Source organism: Macaca mulatta, chromosome 7 (assembly GCF_049350105.2).
Source record: "Macaca mulatta isolate MMU2019108-1 chromosome 7, T2T-MMU8v2.0, whole genome shotgun sequence".
Classification (NCBI taxonomy): domain Eukaryota; kingdom Metazoa; phylum Chordata; class Mammalia; order Primates; family Cercopithecidae; genus Macaca; species Macaca mulatta.
The window spans coordinates 32,646,031-32,668,563 of record NC_133412.1 but is presented as its reverse complement, the minus strand read 5'-3'; the positions used below and the strand labels follow the sequence as shown (position 1 = coordinate 32,668,563).

The 22,533-nt window shown below is 41.4% G+C and overlaps 2 protein-coding genes and 1 pseudogene across 5 annotated transcripts in view; 2 read left to right on the top strand and 1 right to left on the bottom strand.

Moving 5' to 3' along the window:
- The window catches only part of PIGB (phosphatidylinositol glycan anchor biosynthesis class B), a 37,786-nt gene extending 26,139 nt beyond the window's left edge, over nucleotides 1–11,647 (bottom strand). For both annotated transcript variants that reach the window (XR_013395595.1, XM_077939447.1), the window contains exons 1-5: nucleotides 11,447–11,647; nucleotides 10,378–10,511; nucleotides 9,417–9,536; nucleotides 2,933–3,037; nucleotides 711–841 (exon numbers count right to left, since the gene is read on the bottom strand). Coding sequence is in view for 1 of the 2 variants with exons in the window: in XM_077939447.1 (XP_077795573.1) it covers nucleotides 711–841; nucleotides 2,933–3,037; nucleotides 9,417–9,536; nucleotides 10,378–10,511; nucleotides 11,447–11,582 (626 nt within the window). In the remaining variant the exon portion in view is untranslated. The remainder of the gene's footprint in view (nucleotides 1–710; nucleotides 842–2,932; nucleotides 3,038–9,416; nucleotides 9,537–10,377; nucleotides 10,512–11,446) is intronic.
- Nucleotides 11,648–11,737: 90 nt separating this feature from the next.
- PIGBOS1 (PIGB opposite strand 1) lies at nucleotides 11,738–13,880 on the top strand. Of its 3 annotated transcripts, none has more exons than XM_015142291.3 (2): nucleotides 11,738–11,797; nucleotides 13,218–13,880. In XM_015142291.3, exon 2 carries the CDS (start codon nucleotides 13,292–13,294, stop codon nucleotides 13,448–13,450), a length of 159 nt encoding a protein of 52 aa, XP_014997777.1. In that variant the 5' UTR covers nucleotides 11,738–11,797; nucleotides 13,218–13,291; the 3' UTR covers nucleotides 13,451–13,880. The 3 variants fall into 3 exon arrangements, with proteins under 3 accessions (XP_014997777.1, XP_014997779.1, XP_014997778.1); XM_015142293.3 differs by having other exon boundaries at nucleotides 11,738–11,936; XM_015142292.3 differs by having other exon boundaries at nucleotides 11,738–11,960.
- A 4,490-nt stretch (nucleotides 13,881–18,370) lies between these two features.
- LOC144329763 (uncharacterized) lies at nucleotides 18,371–21,309 on the top strand (annotated as a pseudogene).
- Nucleotides 21,310–22,533: the final 1,224 nt, after the last annotated feature.

Genomic DNA, 22,533 nt, shown 5'->3' with positions numbered 1-22,533 from the left:
CTGGATAATCTGCCCTGAATATACTGTAACTGTAACTGTAAATGAAGCCCACTGACAGTTATGTGCCTTCACTCACGTTCCCATTGCTTGGTATTTGTTTCCCCAGTTTAAAGGAAGCCAAATAAAGTCCAAGTATTTCCTATTTGCCCTTCCAAATCTCTTCTCCTCCAGCCTTTATCTAGTCTGCATGCAGGAAAGCTGACCTGAATGGACAGCATCAGTGGCTACCTTGCTTTCTGGTTTCTGACTGTTTTTGGCTGAGAGGCAGAAGAGTTGGGTCAGGATTATTTATTCCCCTGGCTGTCTCCTCATTATTGCTAAAGACTGGTTGTGCCTGTCCCCTGCTGGGGCCCTCTCTTATAATTATAGCTCTTTACAAATTCCAGTAACCATTTCTTCTCCTTGCTCTTTGGGGCCTAGAGATACTACAGACTTCCTGCTATAACTAGGCTGGCGGTACGATGGTGTTTCCTTATTGGCTTTCCTAAATATTGTCTACACCTTCGCAAATATTCCTATTGTTAAACTCTCCTTAATTATTCCGTTTGAGTATTATCTGTTCTCTGCTATAATGTATCAACTGAATATATTATTGTGGTTCTCATGACTCATGAAAATTAGGGGGTCTACTAGACATTACAATATGTTGATATTTAAGATTTTTCAAAAGTAAAGTTTTGTACATAATTATTAACAATAATTTTTCTTACCTGTTCATAGACTTTGAACCTTCCAAAGGATAGTAGAAAAGAGCAATTATAGTGAGAACAGTTTCCATGGTGTTTGTAAGGGTTCTGGTACAGCAATACCATGTGAACCAGGAGCACAACTGGCAAAAAAACTAAGAAAAAGTATAGAGCAAACATGTATGAAGTTGGAAATTGAAAACCTTAGTACATATTATCTTCTAAATAGCAAGCAAGTCTAAATATTGTGAAAAGGACATGAAAAGGTAGATGATATTAAAAGTAAGTAGGCATGCCCAAACATTGTTTTTAGAAACTTGTATCAAACACAGGTTTAAAATAATAGCAGATCTGTATTTGTTCATGTTAAGAAGTTTATACTTTCAGGTGCATTTTTATGGCACTCCATTTGATTTAAAATCAATCCCACTTTCCATTAATGAAACACATAAAAAACAGATTCTTTTCTGGTAGAGTTTAAGAAGATTGAAATTCATAACTAGATTCTTCCAATCAATATTTCTCAAACTGTCTTATAGTACTGACACAAGTATTGTGACTTTTTAAATTGACCTTGTTTGGAATGTTGCACTTGTTTGGAATGTTTTCCCTGTTTTGGAATGAAAAATTAAGACAAAACAGGAAACAGGGAAAAAAAATCAGGAGACATTATTAAATTTTAATTTGGAAATTGACTAAATTAATGAATCAGTTTTTGGAAGAACATGCACACAGAGCACCATTAAGTCTACAAAACAAATGTGTTAAAAGAAACTTATTGAGGCAATTGTTAAGCATGTGGCACTAGCTTCCCATCTGGCCAAACATAGCCTTTAAAAAATGTTCCTAATTTTCATGAAAGTAAAAGTTTTTCCTAAACTAGAAGAACCTAGTGCTTTATCTTTTTCTTTCTTTTTTTTTTTCCCACGACGGAATCTTGCTCTGTCACCCAGGCTAGAGTGCAGTGGCATGATATCAGCTCACTGCAACCTCTGCCTCCCGGGTTCAAGCAATTCTGCCTCAGCCTCCCGAGCAGCTGGGATTACAGGTGTCCACCACCACCCCTGGGTAATTTTTGTATTTTTAGTAGAGACGGGGTTTCACTATGTTGGCCAGGCTGGTCTCGAACTCCTGACCTTGTGATCTGCCCACCTCGGCCTCCCAAAGTGCTGGGATTATAGGCGTCAGCCACCACGCCCGGCCCTAGTGCTGTATCTTTGGGGGAAGGACTTCAAAGCCATCATGACTTTTGCCTACCATTTTATGTTGAGTCTTCAGCAATGCACATAAAATATAAGCACAAAATAATGAGGCTAACCATATCGCTGAATCAATTAGCTAGGACTTAGTTGCTAAACCAATCTTTCTTTTTAATGCAAAAGAATAGAATACCTGCAGAAATGTTCCCTTTCTAATTTATTAGTAAATTATATTTCAGAGATATGTTGCTAAATTGGTTACTTGGAATTTAGAATGTATTTTCCAATAGAAACAATATAAAAAAGGTAGTAAGACTTTCAAACAGGTTCATATAAGCTTATTAACTTTACAAAGAGCCAAGTGAATTAACAACAGTACTACAGAATCCAATCCCTCATCAGGATATTGTTTAAATGGGAAAAATCCATTCAAGATCTGAGTGGGAGATGTCAGGAATCTATCTCTCCACCTTGAAATAAGTTAAATGACAAAAGATAGTCTTCTATACCATACTGTCTTCCTTACATGAGTCCAGTAATTGCACCAACCTAATATTGTTGTGGCACAAACCACAATTACTTTTGCACCAACCTAATACTTCCAACATCTCATTCGGAAGTGAAAGAGTTTCAGTGCAAAAAGATTTCTTGGGCTGCACCTCAGACAGAGGCTGGCTAGAGGAACAGAACAAGGGTTGTAAATAGTTAAGATGCTTTGTGAAGTAGTTGGTAATTTAGAACTATCCTTACTCAATTCTATGGAAAGAGAGGCAAGGATAGTTTTGAGGAGTGAAGGGGCTTCCAAAGGCTGTCTCCCAGGGTTTAGACTCTAAAAGGGTTTGAGGGCATCCCTGTCCAGGGCTTAATCAGAAGAAAAGCTATGGCAGGTGCCCCACTTGCATGTTACTGTTCTTAATTATGGACGTACCTCTATAAAGTTGTATGAATTACCTTCTAAAATTGTTCTGGGAATCAGTGTTTCCATGTGCTTTATACCTATAGGAATGAAATAACTGGCATACAGCTTCTAAAGTATTTAGGACTTACCACCCATCTTGCCACTTCCTGATTTTCTAGTTGCTTCATTAATGAGTAAAGTCTCACGTCTGCTACAGCAGACAGAAGTGCTTGGGCAAGTCTAGGAATCCAAATCTTCATCAGTTAAAAAGAAGAACAGGATGTTAAAAACATCTGTTGGTTCACACTGAATTATGATAAAAGTCAACAAGCTGATCCAACTATCTATGGGAAGCCATTATTAGTACAAAAATAGACAATATATTTTTCTATTCTTTTGCAAAACTACATCCCTTTTTCTATAAAATTATATTCTCATTAAAATAATCAATGTAGTTTTAAGTTTTACCAGTATCATTCTCTGTATGTGTGTGTATATATGACATATATACACATATATAGACACACATATATTATATATAAATATAAAATATATTATAAATATAACTATATATTATATATAAATATAAAATATAAAATATTTACGTCTCATTCTGTGTGTGTGTATATATGACATATATACACACACATATATTATATATAAATATAAAATATATTATAAATATAACTATATTGTATATAAATATAAAATATAAAATATTTACCAGTCTCATTCTCTGTATGTGTGTATACATGACATATATACACATATATAGACAAACATATATAAATATAAAATATAAATATAACTATATATTATATATAAATATAAAATATAAAATATTTACCAGTCTCATTCTCTGTATGTGTATATATGACATATATAGACAAACATATTATATATAAATATAAAATATATTATAAATATAACTATATATATTATATATAAATATAAAATATAAAATATTTACCAGTCTCATTCTCTGTGTGTGTATATATGACATATATACACATATATATACACATATATATTATACATATATTTTAAAATTATTTTTTATTACATTGATTGATTGATTGACAGGGTCTCACTCTGTCACCCAGGCTGCAGCCTTGAATTCTGGGGTGAAGCGATTTTCCTGCCTCAGTCTACTGAGCATCTAGGACTTCAGACATGCACTGCCACACTCAGCTAATCTTGCCTCAAGTGATACTCCCACCTTGGCCTCCCAAAGTGTTGGGATTACAAGCGTGAGCCACTGTGCCTGGCCCTAATTTTAATGTAAATATTAATAGTTAGCCAATCATTTCACTGTGTTGTTTCTATTTTAAAAATATATTTATATTCATTAGCAACAACAGGTTTTTAAAAATTCAAGTATTTGCAGCACCGTGTACTATGTATCATGCTAAGTACTTTATATGTACCAACTCATTTAGTCCTAACAATCTTCTGAGTAAAGGACTGTTTTATAGATGAGGAAACTGAGGCACAGAGAGGTTAAGTAATTTTCACAAGGCTGCACAGCTAGTTAGTATGAAATCCAGCATTATAAACCCAGGTTGGCCTGACTTTAATTACTAAGTTACACGGCTTCTCTATCCTGCAATATAGATAATAACAAATTACATTTTTTTCTGTCGCCCAGGGTGGAATGCAGTGGTGTGATCTCCATTCACTGCAAGCTCCACCTCCCACCTCCTCCTGCCTCTGCCTTCAGCGTAGCTGGGACTATAGGCACACGCCCAGCTAATTTTTTGTATTTTAATAGAGACAAGGTTTCACCACGTTGCACAGGCTGGTCTCCTGACCTCGTGATCTGCCCGCCTCAGCCTCCCAAAGTGCTAGGATTACAGGCATGAGCCATTGCACCCAACCAACAAATTACCTTTTAAAAAAGCACAAATATTCTGCAATTATATGAACATGGTATTCAGATGACATTAAAGAGTAAATTTAAGTGTAAAATTGAAATAAAGAATAAATGTATTACAACTATAGTTAGAAATGCTAATGCTATGCACTAGCATCTCTCAGAGTTCCAAAAAAAAAAAGGTGTCATAGTTAACACTAACAAAATAACACGATGGTAGAGCACAATTTAATCTTGGTTTGTTCAAAAGATGTGTTTCTAAAAATTTGTATGTGAATTTGTATTTGTGTGTATGTGTGTGTTTGTGTGTGTGTGTGTGTGTGAGACAGAGTCTCACTCTGTCACCCAGGCTGGAGTGCAATGGTGCAATCTTGGCTTATGGCAACCTCTACCTCCCGAGTTCAAGTGATTCTCTTGCCTCAGCCTCCCAAGTAGCTGGGATTACACGTGCCCGCCACCACGCCTGGATAATTTTTGTATTTTTAGTAGAGATGGGGTTTCACCATGTTGGCCAGCTAGTCTCGAACTCCTGACCTCAGGTGATCCACCCACCTCACCCTCCCAAAGTGCTGGAATTACAGGTGTGATCCACTGCGCCGGCTGTTAATTCATATTTTTGTTGAATCAAACTTCATTAACTCCACATTATAGGAGCTGCTTTACTTTGAGTTGTCAGTGGCTTTTAGCACTTTAGCTTTATGTTCTTTTTGTCCACAGTGTGTAAATAAATGCTAAAATTGGAAAGTTAAAGGTACACGGTACTTAGTTCCACATAAACTGTGCCCTGTAAAATACAGGAAAAGGCACTCATGTACATACCTTCTGTTTACTCTGCATAGGGAGCTATAAGCTTCATCCTTACTTCCCAGGCCCCCTGAAAGCAGTTCATATGAAAAGTCAATTTGGCTACAAACTTAATATGAGCCAACAGTGTGAGGTAGCTATTAAACAGCTAAAAGAATTCCTGCGCTCTGAGAAATGTAAGTTAATGAACCCACCATATTCTGAACTAGTTACTCTGCCTTCAGTATTGTGTCAGTTTGGAGATCCACATTTTAAGATGAATATTAATAAATTACAAAGTATCTACAGGATACTATCTATGATTATGAGGTTAAGAGCTAGAGACTTTTACCCTGAATAAAGAGAAGTTTTTCTAGGGTGGTTAAGTAGAAGTAGAAATCTTTTTTTTTTTTTTTTGAGACGGAGTCTCGCTCTGTCGCCCAGACTGGAGTGCAGTGGCCGGATCTCAGCTCACTGCAAGCTCCGCCTCCCGGGTTTACGCTATTCTCCTGCCTCAGCCTCCCGAGTAGCTGGGACTACAGGCGCTGCCACCTTGCCCGGCTAGTTTTTTGTATTTTTTAGTAGAGACGGGGTTTCACCGTGTTAGCCAGGATGGTCTCGATCTCCTGACCTTGTGATCCGCCCGTCTCGGCCTCCCAAAGTGCTGGGATTACAGGCTTGAGCCACCGCGCCCGGCCAGAAGTAGAAATCTTGAATTTAAAACAAAGTAGACTTTAGCATAAAAATAAGCAGAGTTCTGAACTCCCAATCATTAGCAGTCTCTCCAGATTTTGATACCATAATTTTCCATGTTACAGTAAGGACCTGCTAAAGAGTAAAATAAAGCAGTGGAGTGAGGTAAAGAGAAGAAACATGCCAGGCGTAACTTGAACACTAGGCCTATGTTGGCAGCTCCTCATTCCATACTTCTGTTCTTGAAGCTCCTGACTCCTCCCCTAAGCTACAGGAGCCAAATACCCTTGTGTTGTCTTCTGACTATTCAAAGACCTTACTGTTGGCCAAGCTTGATGGCTCATGCCTGTAATTCCAACACTTTGGAAGGCAGAGGCAGGCGGATCATTTGAGTCCAGCCTGGCCACAGTGAAACCCCACCTCTACTAAAAATACAAAAATTAACCAGGTGTGGTGGCAGGCACCTGTAATCCCAGCTACTCGGGAGGCTGAGGCAGGAGAATCACTTGAAGCCAGGAGGTGGCGGTTACAGTGAGCCAAGATCGTGCCACTGCACTCCAGCCTGGGCGACAGTGTGAGACTCCATCTCAAAAAAACCAAAAACCAACGAACCTTACTGTGGTTCCCCATTCAGGTTTCCCCTCCTCTTCCTCTTTCCTTTCACATGTTCTAAGCCATCACAGGCCAAAAGACATATAACATGAGCCACATGTGTAATTTTAAATTCTATAGCTGGCAAATTAAAAAGCAAAAACAGAAATGACCCCAAAACCCAAAACAGGTAAAATTAATTTCATCTTGTCTAACCCATTGTATCTAAGGCATTATTATTTGAACATTTAATCAATTAAAAAATTATAAAAATATTATTTTTTGTACTAGGCCTTTGACATTCAGTACATATTTTACATTTCTAGCACTTCTCAAATCGGACTAGCCACATTTGAAGTCTTCAACAGCCACATAAAACTACTGGCTACCTTGGTAGACAGTGCAGCTCTAAGCCATGTCTCCTTTAAAAAATTTTTTTTTGTAGAAACAGAGTTTTGCTATGTTGCCCAGGCTGGTCTCAAACTCCTGGCCTCAAGCAATCCTCCCACCTCAGCCTCCCAAAGTGCTGAGATTACAAGTGTGAGCCACCATGCCCAGCTGTGCATAAGCCTTATGCAGTCTGTAGAGGAGCTATCTGGGAAAAGCACTGGGCTGTGAGTAATAGACCTAGGATTTAGCTCTACTTCTGCTTTTAACATGCTGTGACCTTGGTCTATTTACTTTACTTCTCTGACCTCTTCCAGCTTCAAAATTATGTATATAATTTGCTTAAAATAATAATGACTGATCATATCCTAACGAATCTCTTTGCATGGTCAAGTTCTAGATATGACAATGAGTTCCTTTTAGGGGGGCTGGAGCGGGACAGGGGAGGCTTCCTTTACACCACAAAATGACCTGGTGGGTCAGCTACAGATGGAGTGCAGTGGATAGGTCTTGGAGGAGCAGGGAATTTTCCTATCTTGAAGACTTCATTCGTAATCTGACCTACTTCCTGGGATATAAAATGTCATTGATGAGATTATGTATATTTTCTTGTGATTCCAGACTTTATGGATACCTTGCATAATCTATAAACTAGTAGATAACTGTAAGAGGAGAAAAGTCAGGCCGCAGCTCCTAAATTCTACCTGTGTTAATGGAAGAAACTCTGCTACCACTCTGAATTCTTCTTCCCTATCATCTTCCCATTTGAAGCATCAGTTTCAGTGGTTTAATTTCCCTAATTTCTCAATAATGGGGAAGCAAGTATTGCAACTGGGAGAGTACAACCCTACCTTAAAACAAATACCCCAGAACCTGTGTCTTTCTAAGCTACACAAAACACCTCAGGATTTGGACTGCCTTTGGAATGCTGAGCCATTAACCCCCACTGACAGAAATCGGGGAGACCCCAAACTCGGAGTCTCATCTGATGATAGCTTAAAAGATCATGGGAGTGAGGCTACAGAAACTTTCGCACCATTAGTCCTGCCCTTGTACCATCTCCTGGCAACTGACCCCAGCAATTGATAACTGAGGAATTACAATCCTACTTACTGTTGATCCTAGTTACTATATAGCACAATGATTATGCATATCACTAAATTTTTGTCAAATTAAATTTTTTAAAGTTTTAATTTCAACACTAAATCCTGAGTGGGTTTGTATGTATACAGACTTCATAAAATCATATAACGTGGTCTTCTACTTACAAGGTAAAAAACACAAAATACAATGCTGCTCTCCAGTGATACTTTTTTGTGGGGGGGTAGGGTGGGGATGGAGTTTCGCTCTTGTTGCCCAGGATGGAGTGCAATGGTGCAATCTCGGCTCACCGCAACCTCTGCCTCCCAGGTTCAAGCGATTCTCCTGCCTCAGCCTCAGGAGTAGCTGGGATTACAGGCATGTGTGCCACCACGCCCAGTTCATTTTGTATTTTTAGTAGAGAAGGGGTTTCTGTGTGTTGGTCAGGCTGGTCTCCAACTCCCAACCTCAGGTGATCTGCCCACGTTGGCCTCCTAAAGTGCTGGGATTACAGGCGTGAGCCACCACACGGGCAGATCACACCATTGCACTCCAGCCTGGGCAACAAGAACGAAACTCCATTCCCCCTCAAAAAAAGAAAGAAGTAGGCCGGGCGCGGTGGCTCAAGCCTGTAATCCCAGCACTTTGGGAGGCCGAGATGGGCGGATCACGAGGTCAGGAGATAGAGACCATCCTGGCTAACACGGTGAAACCCCGTCTCTACTAAGAAATACAAAAAATAGCCGGGCGAGGTGGCAGCGCCTGTAGTCCCAGCTACTCGGGAGGCTGAGGCCGGAGAATGGCGTACACCGGGGAGGCGGAGCTTGCAGTGAGCTGAGATCAGGCCACTGCACTCCAGCCTGGGCGACAGAGCGAGACTCCGTCTCAAAAAAAAAAAAAAAAAAAAAAAAGAAAGAAGTATACTTCTAATGTCCAAATAATACATAACATAGTCATTTTGAAAATCTGCACATCATAACAGGATTCCTCGCATCAGGACATTTTCATGCTCAGTCTTGTATTGCAGCACAAACTAAAGAGTTACACATCACAGTATGTCTGTAGTATCATGGGCTTCCCAGATATGGCTGGACTTTAGCAACAGTAGCCTTTTAAAAACAAATTCCATGGCCCCAATATCATTTAGTTAATATATATTAAGCTTTGAAAAAGGTAGAATAAATCTACTTTTAATAAGTATTTTGGTTACTTTTATTTGAACTTACCAGTAACTGAACACTATCTTTCCCTAAAAGATGAAGAATCTTGTAAATGCTTGCAAAGATTAAGGGATAAGTGTAACTCCTCAATCTCTCTGTCCATTCCCAAGTCAAATAACCATAATTAGTAACATTAAGGAGTAAATGTCAAATAATATTGAAACCTGTTTCCTTTTTTTTTTTTTTTTTAAGATGGGGTCTCACTGTCTTGCCCAGGCTGATCTCAAACTTGGGCTCAAGTGGTCCTCCTGCCTCTACGTGCACCCCACTTCACTTGGCAAATCTATTTTCATTTCCATTTGTAAACCAATATTTTATTTTGTGGCAGTCTTAAAACAGCATTTTATACTGGATATTTGCATTAAAAATTCAATTGGCCAACTAAACTCTTAACTTCTTCAAGGCAGTAATGTGTTTTTTACTTTCTCGGTATCCTCCAAGTGCTAAGAACTATGGGAATGTATGCTAACGGCTGTGTCAAGTATATTAACATAAAGGAAAGATACAGGAGAAATATTAGTATAAAATAATGGCGTACTTTGATGAGTTAAAATTACTTGGGGAAAATACAGAAAACTGAAAATATGTATAGTAGTCCCCCCTTATCTGTGGTTTCACTTTCCATGGTTTCAGTTGCCCATAGTCAACCACTGTCAGAAAATATGAAGATATTTTGAGAGAGAGACCATGTTCACATAACTTTTATTATAGTATTGTGTTAAACTTATTATATTGTAATACTGTTAATCTCTTACTGTACCTAATTTATATAAACTTTATAAATGTGTGTATTTTTTTTACATACATAAAAACAATATATACAGAGTTTGGTACTGTCTATAGTTTCAGGCATCCACTAGGGATCTTGGAAACTATCTCCTGAAGACAAGAGAGCAGGGGGGACTACTCTAAAAGAAACTGAACACAATTTCCAAGATGAATACACAAGAAACCACAAAGGATATTTGAAAACCATGTGATGTGCAACTTCAAGAGACTGCCAGTATTCATCTGGAACAAAGCTTGTTTGTACCAAAAAGCAGTTTAATATTCGTAAAGCTATGGTGAACAAGACCAGATGAATATTCTCTCCAAGAAGATCTGAAAAACAGAACAAAACAGGTAATAGTGGCACAAAAGTTAGGCAGTTACACTTGCAGAACGTAAAATCTGCTGCTCTGGTTGGCCCCTTGTAAGGCACAGTAGCGACCTCTGGCCCCTCCACACCATTCTCAAAGCCAACCTAGGGAAGGTTATACAAGGACCACAGCCTCATCACTGGGTGACTGTCCCTCTTTTAGCTTACCCAACTTTTCTTGCAACTTACTGTATAAAGATAATAATATTAAAATAATATAAATATTTAAAATATTAAATATTAAAATATTAAAAATTAAATAATATAATATTAATATTTAAATATTAATTAAAATATTAAAGAGTGGGTTAACTAAGGCCTTAGGCTAATTAATTAGGCCATACTACGTGTGTATCTAATGAAAAAAACAGCTAATAAATTACTAATTTGGGAAGCAACCCTTTGTATATGTGCAATATAAAATGGTCCTCTGTACCTTTTAAAATACATTGAGGCTTATTATTATATATGCCAGGCACTGTGTTAATTTCTTTACATGCATCTCACTTAATCCTCCACACAGTGCTATGGGATAGGTATTATTAGCCCCATTTTACAGACGAGCAAATTGAGGTCCAGAAATTAAACTGCCTTGTCCAAATAAAGCTGTAAATGACTTATCAGGATTCAAACCCGGATCTGTCTGCTGTCTCCAAAGTCCTGCTCTTGACCACAAATGGACAGTCTGTCGGCCAAATACAGAGTATTCTTTTAAAATTTGAATTTAGTTGCCAACATTTAGAAATCAGAATTTATATTAAAATCTGTGTTTCCAGCATTTCAAAACTCGTTAAGATCTGGCAACACAGAGCTCAACGGGCAACTGGCTGGTAGTGAAATATACGGGGGCTCCTTTCAGATGGGGCAGGAGCTCTCCAGACAGCACCCCCTCACTCACCGCCGCGGCGCCTGACGTTCTTTTCCTGGGTGCTGAAGTACAAGGTAGACTTTCTCTTTCGCAGCTTTATCTTCTCGTGGGAGCGGTTCTGGAGACCACGCAAAGTGAGGCTGGCATCTTCGCGTCCCCGCTCCATTCCGCACTTGCTTAGAAGGCCTCCTCATCCCCGGCCGCCACCTTCCTGAAGCGGAAGAAAGCTGCAGGAGCGTGCTGCTCGTCCATCCACTAAGTTTGGCTTTTGCGAGCAGCCGTCGCTCCCAAGCCCGGAAGTAACCGGGAACTGGCAACTTTGTCTCTACCACCCCAAGAGGTGGCTCGTGGGCGGTTTTCTTTCGCTGTTTCCGAACCGAGGTATATTACTATTCGCCTTTGGCTTGGCGGTCTCTGTGCTTGGGGTCCGAAAACTGCCAGAAGGAGCCCGGTCTCATCTCTGGAGGGGAGCAGGCGGTAGCGAGTTTAGCGACGTGGAGCAGGCGCAGAACAGTCGGAGGTGCCTGAGTGGTTATTAAAAATGGTAATGATAGGCCGGGCATGGTGGCTCACGCCTGTAATCCCAGCACTTTGGGAGGCCGAGGCGGGCGGATCACGGGGTCAGGAGATCGAGACCATCCTGGCTGGAAAAAAAAAAGTAATGATAATCGTAAACGTCAGTGTTGGTGTAACATTTTAAGTTCGTTGCTCTCAGAAAAAATGCCCGTTGAACGAGGTGGACAGGGTCGGGATGATTTAGCTTCTTGTATAAATGTGGAAACATGCTCAGTGGTTCCTGTGTTTTTGTTTTTGTTGTTGTTGTTACTTTCTTTTTGTTTTTTGTCCTCTAGTTAAAAGTAAAACCAGGCCGGGTGCGGTGGCTCTCGCCTGTATTCCCAGCACTTTGGGAGGCCAAGGTGGGCGGATCACGAGGTCAGGAGATGGAGACCATCCTGGCTAACACAGTGAAACCCCGTCTCTACTAAAAATACAAAAAATTGGCCGGGCGTGGTGGCGGGCGTCTGTAGTCCCAGCTACTTGGGAGGCTGAGGCAGGAGAATGGCGTGAACCCGGGAGGCGGAGCTTGCAGTGAGCTGAGATCGTGCCACTGCACTGCAGCCTGGGCAAGAGAGCAAGACTCCTAAAACACACACACACACACACACACACACACACACACACACACACACACACACACAGACAGACGAGAACAAAGGGCAGTCACTGTCAATTTTTTTGGCCCTTTCTTTTATTGCCATTTTAAAAATGATGCATTTAGGCCGGGCGCAGTGGCTCATGCCTATAATCCCAACACTTTGGGAGGCCAAGGGGAGTGGATCAGAGGTCAGGAGATTGAGACCATCCTGGCTAACACGGTGAAACCCCCTCTCTACTAAAAATTAGCAGGGTGTGGTGGTAGGCGCCTGTAGTCCCAGGTACTCGGGAGGCTGAGGCAGAAGAATGGCGTGAACTGGGGAGGCAGAGCTTGCAGTGAGTCGAGATCGCGCCACTGTACTACAGCCTGGGCGACAGAGCGAGACTCCGTCTCAAAAAAAAAAAAAAAAGAAAAAAAAAATATATATATGCGTTTAAAACCATTGAGAACATTATGTAATAGAAGAGGTTTTGGCTTTGTCTTATACCCTTCCCTAATTCGTTTCCTGTACTCCTTATGTATTTATATTCTTGTTTCAATTAGTAACATAAAAATATTGTTCACTCCAGTGCAAAGTAGTGACGTAAAATCTTTTAAAAGGACATTGTGCTAAGTGATGGCTTTGCTTTCCATTTTTGTACACAGATTTGAAGAGATTTCCTGGATGTGGAGTGTGGCTTCCGAAACCACCTTTTCCTTGTGCTGTATTTGTTGCAACAATGTTTAGGAGATTGACACTTTCACACCTGCTTTTTACCACTATCCTTGGAATTGCTGGAGGAGTATATATTTTTCAACCAGTATTTGAACAGTATACCAAAGATCAGAAGGAATTAAAGGTGCAGTTGGTACAAGAATCAGAAGAGAAGAAAAGTTAATACTACATTGAGTTAGGCCAGGCGCGGTGGCTCACTCCTGTAATCCCAGCACTTTGGGAGGCCGAGGTGGGTGGATCACGAGGTCGGGAGTTCGAGACCTGCCTGACCAACATGGTGAAACCCTGTCTCTACTAAAAATATGAAAATCAGCCGGGCTTGGTGGTGTGCACATGTAATCCCAGCTGCTCGGGCGGCTGAGGCAGGAGAATTACTTGAACCTGGGAGACGGAGGTGGCACTGAGTTGAGATCACGCTGCTGCACTCCAGCCTGGGCGACCGAGCGAGACTCCATCTCAACAAAAAGAAAACAAATACTTCATGAAGTTGAACCGTAATAATTGCTTAAAGTTCCATTGTAATTATTTTAACTTTAATCTAGCAAAAACATAGATGTATTTAAAAATAAATCATGGATAATGATTTTTTAACCTAACACTTAACGTTTACTGTATTTTTGTCATTTTATGTCTTTTTACCAGGACAGAAAAGTAATTTCCTTTTAAACAAAAGTGAATGTTTTAGAAATATTTTCTACTTGAAGTTTGTTTTTCTAGGAATTTAGCATATGTAATATCATGGGGTGCCAGCCTCAGTGTGTATAAAATAATTGGGGAGAGTGTTTACAATAGTATTTGTAGATATGTGAACCAAGTTAAACTACCTCAGACAGAAAGCCCTGCAGTTACCCTGCAATTAGATTGGTTTGATATATTTCGGCGGTCATTGAATCCCAGCCATTTTTCATCTCAGGCAGTGTGGAGGAGTAGTTGAGAATTGGGATGGCTCAGATCAAATTGGGGTTTTAGAGAAGGTAGATGCTGTTTGAGAGGATGGCAGGTGTGACACAGATGTTTGTTTAATCCACTAAGCAAATTTGCATTAATAATGGTGTTAAGGGAATAGTTTGTTATGAAGCTATTATTCATATAGTTAAAAAGTTTTTTGAAGTTGCTAAGAATTGGTATTACTTTTTACCCTAATCTTAAGTTTGTATTTTCTTTTTTTTTTTTTTTAATTTAAGTTCTGGGATACATGTGCTGAACGTACAGGTTTGTTACATAGATATACATGTGCCATGGTGGTTTGCTGCACCTGTCAACCCGTCATCTAGGTTTTAAGCCCCACATGCATTAGGTATTTGTTCTAATACTCTCCCTCCTCTTGTCCCCCACCCCCAGACAGGCCGCAGTGTGTGATGTTCCCCTCCCTGTGTCCATGTGTTCTTGTTGTTCAACTTCTACTTATGAGTGAGAACATGTGATGTTTGGTTTTCTGTTCCTATGTTAGTTTGATGAGAATGATGGCTTTCAGCTTTATCCATGTCCCTACAAAGCACATAAACTAATTTTTTTTTTTTTTTTTTTTTTTTGGAGATGGAGTCTGACTCTGTTGCCCAGGCTGGAGTGCAATGGTGCGATCTTGGCTCACTGCAACCTCCACCTCCCAGGCTCAAGCAATTCTACTGCCTCAGCCTCCTGAGTAGCTGAAGCTATGGGAGTGCACCACCACGCCCAACTAATTTTTGTATTTTTAGTAGAAACAGGGTTTCGCCATTTTGGCCAGGATGGTTTCGATCTCTTGACCTCGTGATCTGCCCGCCTCGGCCTTCTAAAGTGCTGGAATTACAGGCATGAGCCACTGCACCCAGCCGAACTCATTTTTTATGACTGCATAGTATTCCGTGGTATATATGTCTCATATTTTCTTTATCCAGTCTATCACTGATGTACATTTGGGTTGGTTCCAAGTCTTTGCTATTTTGAACAGTGCTGCAATAAACATACGTGTGCATGTATCTTTTTTTTTTTTTTTTAGACGGAGTCTTGCTCTGTTGCCCAGGCTGGAGTACAGTGGCACAGTCTCCGCTCACTGCAAGGCCCGCCTCCCAGGTGCACACCATTATCCTGCCTCAGCCTCCTGAGTAGCTGGGACTACAGGTGCCTGCCACCGTGCCTGGCTAATTTTTTTTTTTTTTTTTTTGTAGTTTTAGTAGAGATGGGGTTTCACCGTGTTAGCCAGGATGGTCTCGATCTCCTGACCTCGTGATCCACCCCCCCTCAGCCTCCCAAAGTGCTGGGATTACAGGTGTGAGTCACTGTGTCCGGCCGTGCATGTGTCTTTATAGTAGAATGATTTATAATCCTTTGGGTATATACCTAGTAATGGGATTGCTGGGTCAAATGGCATTTCTGGTTCTAGATCCTTGAGGAATCGCCACACTGTCTTCCATAATGGTTGAACTAATTTACACTCCCACCAACAGTATAAAAGCGTTCCTGTTTCTCCACAGCGTTGCCAGGATCTGTTGTTTCCTGACTTTTTAATGAGCACCATTCTAATTGGCATGAGATAGTATCTCATTGTAGTTTTGATTTGCATTTCTCTAATGACAGGTGATGATGAGCATTTTTTCATATGTTTGTTGGCTGCATAAATGTCTTCTTTTGAGAAGAGTCTGTTCATATCCTTCACCCACTTTTTGATGGGGTTGTTTGTTTTTTTCTTGTAAATTTGTTTAAGTTCCTTATAGATTCCGGAGATTAGCCCTTTGTCAGATGGACAGATTGCAAAAATTTTCTCCCATTTTGCACGTTGCCTGTTCACTCTGATGATAGTTTCTTTTGCTGTGCAGAAGCTCTTTAATTAGATCCCATTTGTTGATTTTGGCTTTTGTTAGAATTGCTTTTTGGTGACCTAGTCATGAAGTCTTTGCCCGTGCCTATGTCCTGAATGGTATTGCCTAGGTTTTCTTCTAGAGATTTTATGGTTTTGTAGCAGGACGAGCCGCAGACAAAACCCCTCACACACCGAGATAGTGAAGGGAGTGGCTTTTATCAGCTGGAAACGTTGGCAGACTAGCATCTTAAAATCTGAGCTTGTCAGGTGCCCAACTTCTATCCCTTTTAAGGGCTCACAACTGTAAGGGGGTCCGCATGAGAGGGTCGTGATCGATTGAACAAGCCAGGGGGTATGTGACAGGGGCTGCAAGAACTGGTGGGCAGGGTGAAACAGAACAATATCCTTCCATCCAATGTCTGGAATATATAGATAACATCAGTTGCTAGGTCAGGGGTGGAATTTTAACTACCAGGCTTAGGTCAGGCAGGCCCAGGCCTGGTTTCAGGTCTGGTTCCTAGGCCCCGGGCTACCTGCCTTTTGTTTCGCCTTTTTTTTCACTTTTCTGAGTATAAAATAATATGAGAGGGTCTGTCTCTCTTCTCCCAGTTTTAGGTTTTCAATTGAAGTCATTAGTCCATCTTGAGTTAATTTTTATATAAGGTGTAAGGAAGGGGTCCAGTTTCTGTTTTCTCAATATGGCTAGCCAGCACCATTTATTAAATAGGGTATCCTTTCCCCGTTGCTTGTTTTTGTCAGGTTCGTCAAAGATCAGATGGTTGTAGATGTGTGGTATTATTTCTGAGGTCTCTGTTCTGTTCCATTGGTCTATATATCTGTTTTGGTACCAGTACCATGGCGTTTTGGTTACCGTAGCATTTTTGTATAGTTTGAAGTCAGGTAGCTTGATGCCTGCAGCTTTGTTCTTTTTCCTTAGGATTGTCTTGGCTATATGGGTTCTTTTTTGGTTCCATACGAAATTTAAAGTAGTTTTTCTAATTCTGTGAAGAAAGTCAATGGTAGCTTGATGGTAATAGCAATGAATCTATAAATTACTTTGGGCAGTATGGCCATTTTCATGATATTGATTCTTCCTATCCATGAGCATGGAATGTTTTTCCATTTGTTTGTGTCCTCTCTTGTTTCCTTGAGCAGTGGTTTGCAGTTCTCCTTGAAGAGGTCCTTCACCTCCTTTGTAAGTTGTATTCCTAGGTATTTTATTTTCTTTGTAGCAATTGTGAATGGGAGTTCCCTCATGATTTGGCTCTCTGTTTGTCTATTATTGGTGTAGCAATTGTGAATGGGAGTTCCCTCATGATTTGGCTCTGTGTTTGTCTATTATTGGTGTTTTGCACATTGATTTTGTATCCTGAGACTTTGCTGAAGTTGCTTATCAGCTTAAGGAGTTTTTGGGCTGAGATGATGGGGTTTTCTAAATACACAATCATGTCATCTCCAAACAGGACAATTTGACTTCCTCTCTTCCTATTTGAATACCCTTTATTTCTTTATCCTGTCTGATTGCCCTGGTGAGTACTTCCTGTTACTATGTTGAATATGAGTGGTGAGAGAGGGCAACCTTGTGCTAGTTTTCAAAGAGAATGCTTCTATTAAGCTTGTATTTTCAATGAGATCTATAAATGTAATCATGTATGTACGAAGTTCTTTATCTAAATGAACGTGTTTTTATTATTATTGATGTTCTTTTTCTTAAGATGTGTAAGAATTTACTTTTAATCTTAAGATTTAAGAATTTCTAAAATTCATTATAAGTTAATCTCAGCTATGTTAAGTGGAGACCAGCATAGGTAATTTTTTTTTTTTTTTTTTTTTGAGATGGAGTCTTGCTGTGATGCCCAGGCTGGAGTGCAATGGCGTGATCTTGGCTCACTGCAACCTCCCCCACCCAGGTTTAAGCGATTCTCCTGCCTCAGCCTCCCGAGCAGCTGGGATTATAGGCACCCGCCACCACACCCAGCTAATTTTTGTATTTTTAGTAGAGATTGGGTTTCACCCTGTTGTCCAGGCTGGTCTTGAACTCCTGACCCGAAATGATCCACCCGCCTTGGCCTCCCAAAGTGCTGGGATTACAAGCATGAGCCACTGTGCCTGGCCTAGCATAGGTAATTTTTAAAAAAAGAAAGCGGGCCGGGCGCGGTGGCTCACGCCTGTAATCCCAGCACTTTGGGAGGCCGAGGCGGGCGGATCACAAGGTCAGGAGATCGAGACCATGGTGAAACCCCGTTTCTACTAAAAATACAAAAAATTAGCCGGGCGCGGTGGCGGGCGCCTGTAGTCCCATCTACTCAGGAGGCTGAGGCAGGAGAATGGCATGAACCCGGGAGGCGGAGCTTGCAGTGAGCCGAGATTGCGCCACTGCACTCCAGCCTAGGCGACAGAGCAAGACTCTGTCTCAAAAAAAAAAAAAAAAAAAAAAAAAAAGCGAAGAAATTACAAAAGTAGTATATGTTCCTTAAAGCATTCTAATAATACAAAATTAACAAAGTGAAAAGTGAAAATTATTGATGTATAAATTGATTTATTCACTACCTTAACAATTTAGGGTGAACTTTTGAGGTTTTCTTTTTGTTTTTTGTTTTTAAAGAGATACACCAGGCTTGAGTGTAGTATCATCATTGCTCACTATAACCTTGAACTCCGGGGCTCAAGTGATTCCTCCCGTCTCATCTTCTACAGTAGCTAGGACTACAGTTGTGCACAACTACGTCTGGCCCACTTAAAACAAATCTTTGTAGAAATGGGGTCTCACTCTGTTGCCTAGTCCGGTCTCAATCTCCTGGACTCAAGCAATCTTCTTGCCTTGGCCTCCCAAAGCACTAGGATTCTAGGTGCCAGTCACTGCGCTTGGCAAGATTTTTTCCTATGCACTTAAAAGTAGTTATAAAAATTTTAATTTAAATACCAAGTGTCTGCTGGGTAACAGGTTTGGCTTTGCTTGGCTCTAGACTGGAATTCTGTTCTTTGTGTCTTCTCATTATGGGACCGAGGCTCAAGGAGCAGCCTCTGTCAGGGCTATGACAGGGTGTAGGAGAGAAAGAGATTGAGAGTAGTTGTAAGTTTCTGCTCAATTGTGGCAAATTATCACATCTTCTCATATTTTGGCTAACAGCATGTCGCACGCTCAAGCCTAAAATCAACAAAGCAAGGGACGTGGACTCTTCCCATAGGATGCAAAGTCAGGTCACGTGACAGGAATATATAATGTTATTACATTCAAGGAATAATCCTAACACATCAAGTTAAACTAAACTGCTTTTGATCCTCCTTTTGAAAAGGATGCCAATTTAGTTGTTATATACCAAGTGCCAGAGGCTGAGTTTTTTTTTCGTCCGGTGAAGATACTGCGTTCATTGAAATCAAAACCACACTGACCGTTTCATGTTCACTGGGATGACTGCAGTCAAAAAGATGAAAAATGACAAGTGCTGGTGAGGATGTGGAACAATTGGAACCTTCATACAGTACTGGTGGGAAAGTAAAAAGGTGTAGTCACTTTGGGAAAGTTTGGCAGTTCTTCAGATGTTTAAATGTAGAGTTACTATATGGCCTAGCAATTCCCCTTACAGGCATATGCCCAAGATAATTGAAAATATATGTTCAGGGCTACCCACTTTGGGTCCCCTCCCTTTGTATGGGAGCTCTGTTTTCACTCTGTTACATCTTGGAACTGAATTCTTCTGGTCCATGTTTGTTACGGCTGGAGCTGAGCTTTGGCTCGCCGTCCACCCCTGTTGTTTACTGCCGTCGCAGACCTGCCGCTGACTTCCATCCCTTCGGATCCGGCAGGGTGTCCGCTGTGCTCCTGATCCAGTGAGGCGCCGATTGCCACTCCCGATCAGGCTAAAGGCTTGCCATTATTCCTACACGGCTAAGTGCCTGGGTTCGTCCTAATTGAGCTGAACACTAGTCACTGGGTTCCACGGTTCTCTTCCGGATTCCATGGCTTCTAATAGAGCTATAACACTCACTGCATGGCCCAAGATTCCATTCCTTGGAATCCTTGAAGCCAAGAACCCCAGGTCAGAGAACATGAGGCTTGCCACCATCTTAGAAGCGGTCGGCCACCATCTTGGGAGCTCTGGGAGTAAGGACCCCGGGTAACATTCGGCGACCACGAAGGGACCTCCAAAGTGATGGGAAACATTCCCCCAAAAGGAAAAATGCCCCTAAGATGTATTCTGGAGAGTTGGGACCAGTTTGACTCTCAGACACTTAAGAAAGAAACGACTTACATTCTTCTGCAGTACCGCCTGGCCACAATATCCTCTTCAAGGGGGAGAAACCTGGCCTCCTGAGGGAAGTATACATTATGACACCATCTTACAGCTAGACCTCTTTTGTAGAAAAGAAGGCAAATGGAGTGAAGTGCCATATGTACAAACTTTATTTTCATTAAGAGACAACTGGCAATTATGTAAAACGTGTGATTTATGCCCTACAGGAAGCCCTCAGAATCTATCTCCCTGCCCCAGCGTCCCCCGACTCCTTCCCCAACTAATAAGGACCCCCCTTCAACCCAAACTGTCCAAAAGGAGATAGACAAAGGGGTAAACAATGAACCAGAGAGTGCCAGTATTCCCCGATTATGCCCCCTCCAAGCAGTGGGAGGAGGAGAAATCGGCCCATCCAGAGTGCATGTACCTTTTTCTCTCTCAGACTTAAAGCAAATTAAAATAGACCCAGGTAAATTCTCAGATAACCCTGATGGCTATATTGATGTTTTACAAGGGTTAGGACAATCCTTTCATCTGACATGGAGAGATATAATGTTACTGCTAAATCAGACACTAACCCCAAATGAGAGAAGTGCCGCCATAACTGCTGTCCGAGAGTTTGGCGATCTCTGGTATCTCAGTCAGGTCAATGATAGGATGACAACAGAGGAAAGAGAACGATTCCCCACGGGCCAGCAGGCAGTTCCCAGTGTAGACCCTCACTGGGACACAGCATCAGAACATGGAGATTGGTGCTGCAGACATTTGCTAGCTTGCGTGCTAGGACTCAGGAAAACTAGGAAGAAGCCTATGAATTATTCAGTGACGTCCACTATAACACAGGGGAAGGAAGAAAATCCTACCGCCTTTCTGGGGAGACTAAGGGAGGCATTGAGGAAGCATACCTCTCTGTCACCTGATTCTATTGGAGGCCAACTAATCTTAGAGGATAAGTTCATCACTCAGTCAGCTGCAGACATTAGAAAAAAACTTCAAAAGTCACCTTAGGCCCAGAGCAAAACTTAGAAAACCTATTGAAATTGGCAACCTCAGTTTTTTATAATGGAGATCAGGAGGAGCAGGTGGAGTGGGACAAATGGGATTAAAAAAGAGGGCCACCGCTTTAGTCATGGCCCTCAGGCAAGCGGACTTTGGAGGCTCTGGAAAAGGGAAAAGCTGGGCAAATCGAATGCCTAATAGGGCTTGCTTCCAGTGTGGTCTGCAAGGACACTTAAAAAAAGATTGTCCAAGTAGAAATAAGCCGCCCCCTCGTCCATACCCCTTATGTCAAGGGAATCACTGGAAGGCCTGCTGCCCCAGGGGATGAAGGTCCTCTGAGTCAGAAGCCACTAACCAGATGATCCAGCAGCAGGACTGAGGGTGCCCGGAGCAAGTGCCAGCCCATGCCATCACCCTCACAGAGCCCCAGGTATGCTTGACCATTGAGGGCCAGGAGGTTAACTGTCTCCTGGACACTGGCGCAGCCTTCTCAGTCTTACTCTTCTGTCCCGGACAACTATCCTCCAGATCTGTCACTATCCGAGGGGTCCTAGGACAGCCAGTCACTAGACACTTCTCCCAGGCACTAAGTTGTGACTGGGGAACTTTACTCTTTTCACCTGCTTTTCTAATTATGCCTGAAAGTCCCACTCCCTTGTTAGGGAGAGACATTCTAGCAAAAGCAGTGGCCATTACACACTTTAACATAGGAGAAGGAACACCCCGTTTGTTGTCCTGTGCTTGAAGTCTGGGCAACAGAAGGACAATATGGACGAGCAAAGAATGCCCATCCTGTTCAAGTTAAACTAAAGGATTCCACCTCCTTTTCCTACCAAAGGAAGTAACCCCTTAGACCCAAGGCCCAACAAGGACTCCAAAACATTGTTAAGGACCTAAAAGCCCAAGTCCTAGTAAAACCGTGCAATAACCCCTGCAGTACTCCAATTTTAGGAGTACAGAAACCCAACAGACAGTGGAGGTTAGTGCAAGATCTCAGGATTATCAATGAGGCCATCGTCCCTCTATACCCAGCTATACCTAACCCTTATACTCTGCTTTCCCAAATACCAGACGAAGCAGAGTGGTTTCCAGTCCTGGACCTTAAGGATGCCTTTTTCTGCATCCCTTTACATCTGACTCTCAATTCTTGTTTGCCTTTGAAGATCCTTTGAACCCAACGTCTCAACTCACCTGGACTGTTTTACGCCAAGGGTTCAGGGTTAGCCCCCATCT

What these genes read in the sequence shown, in the direction of transcription:
- PIGBOS1 (XM_015142291.3), top strand. Translation starts at nt 13,292, where the DNA reads ATGTTTAGGAGATTGACACTTTCACACCTGCTTTTTACCACTATCCTT.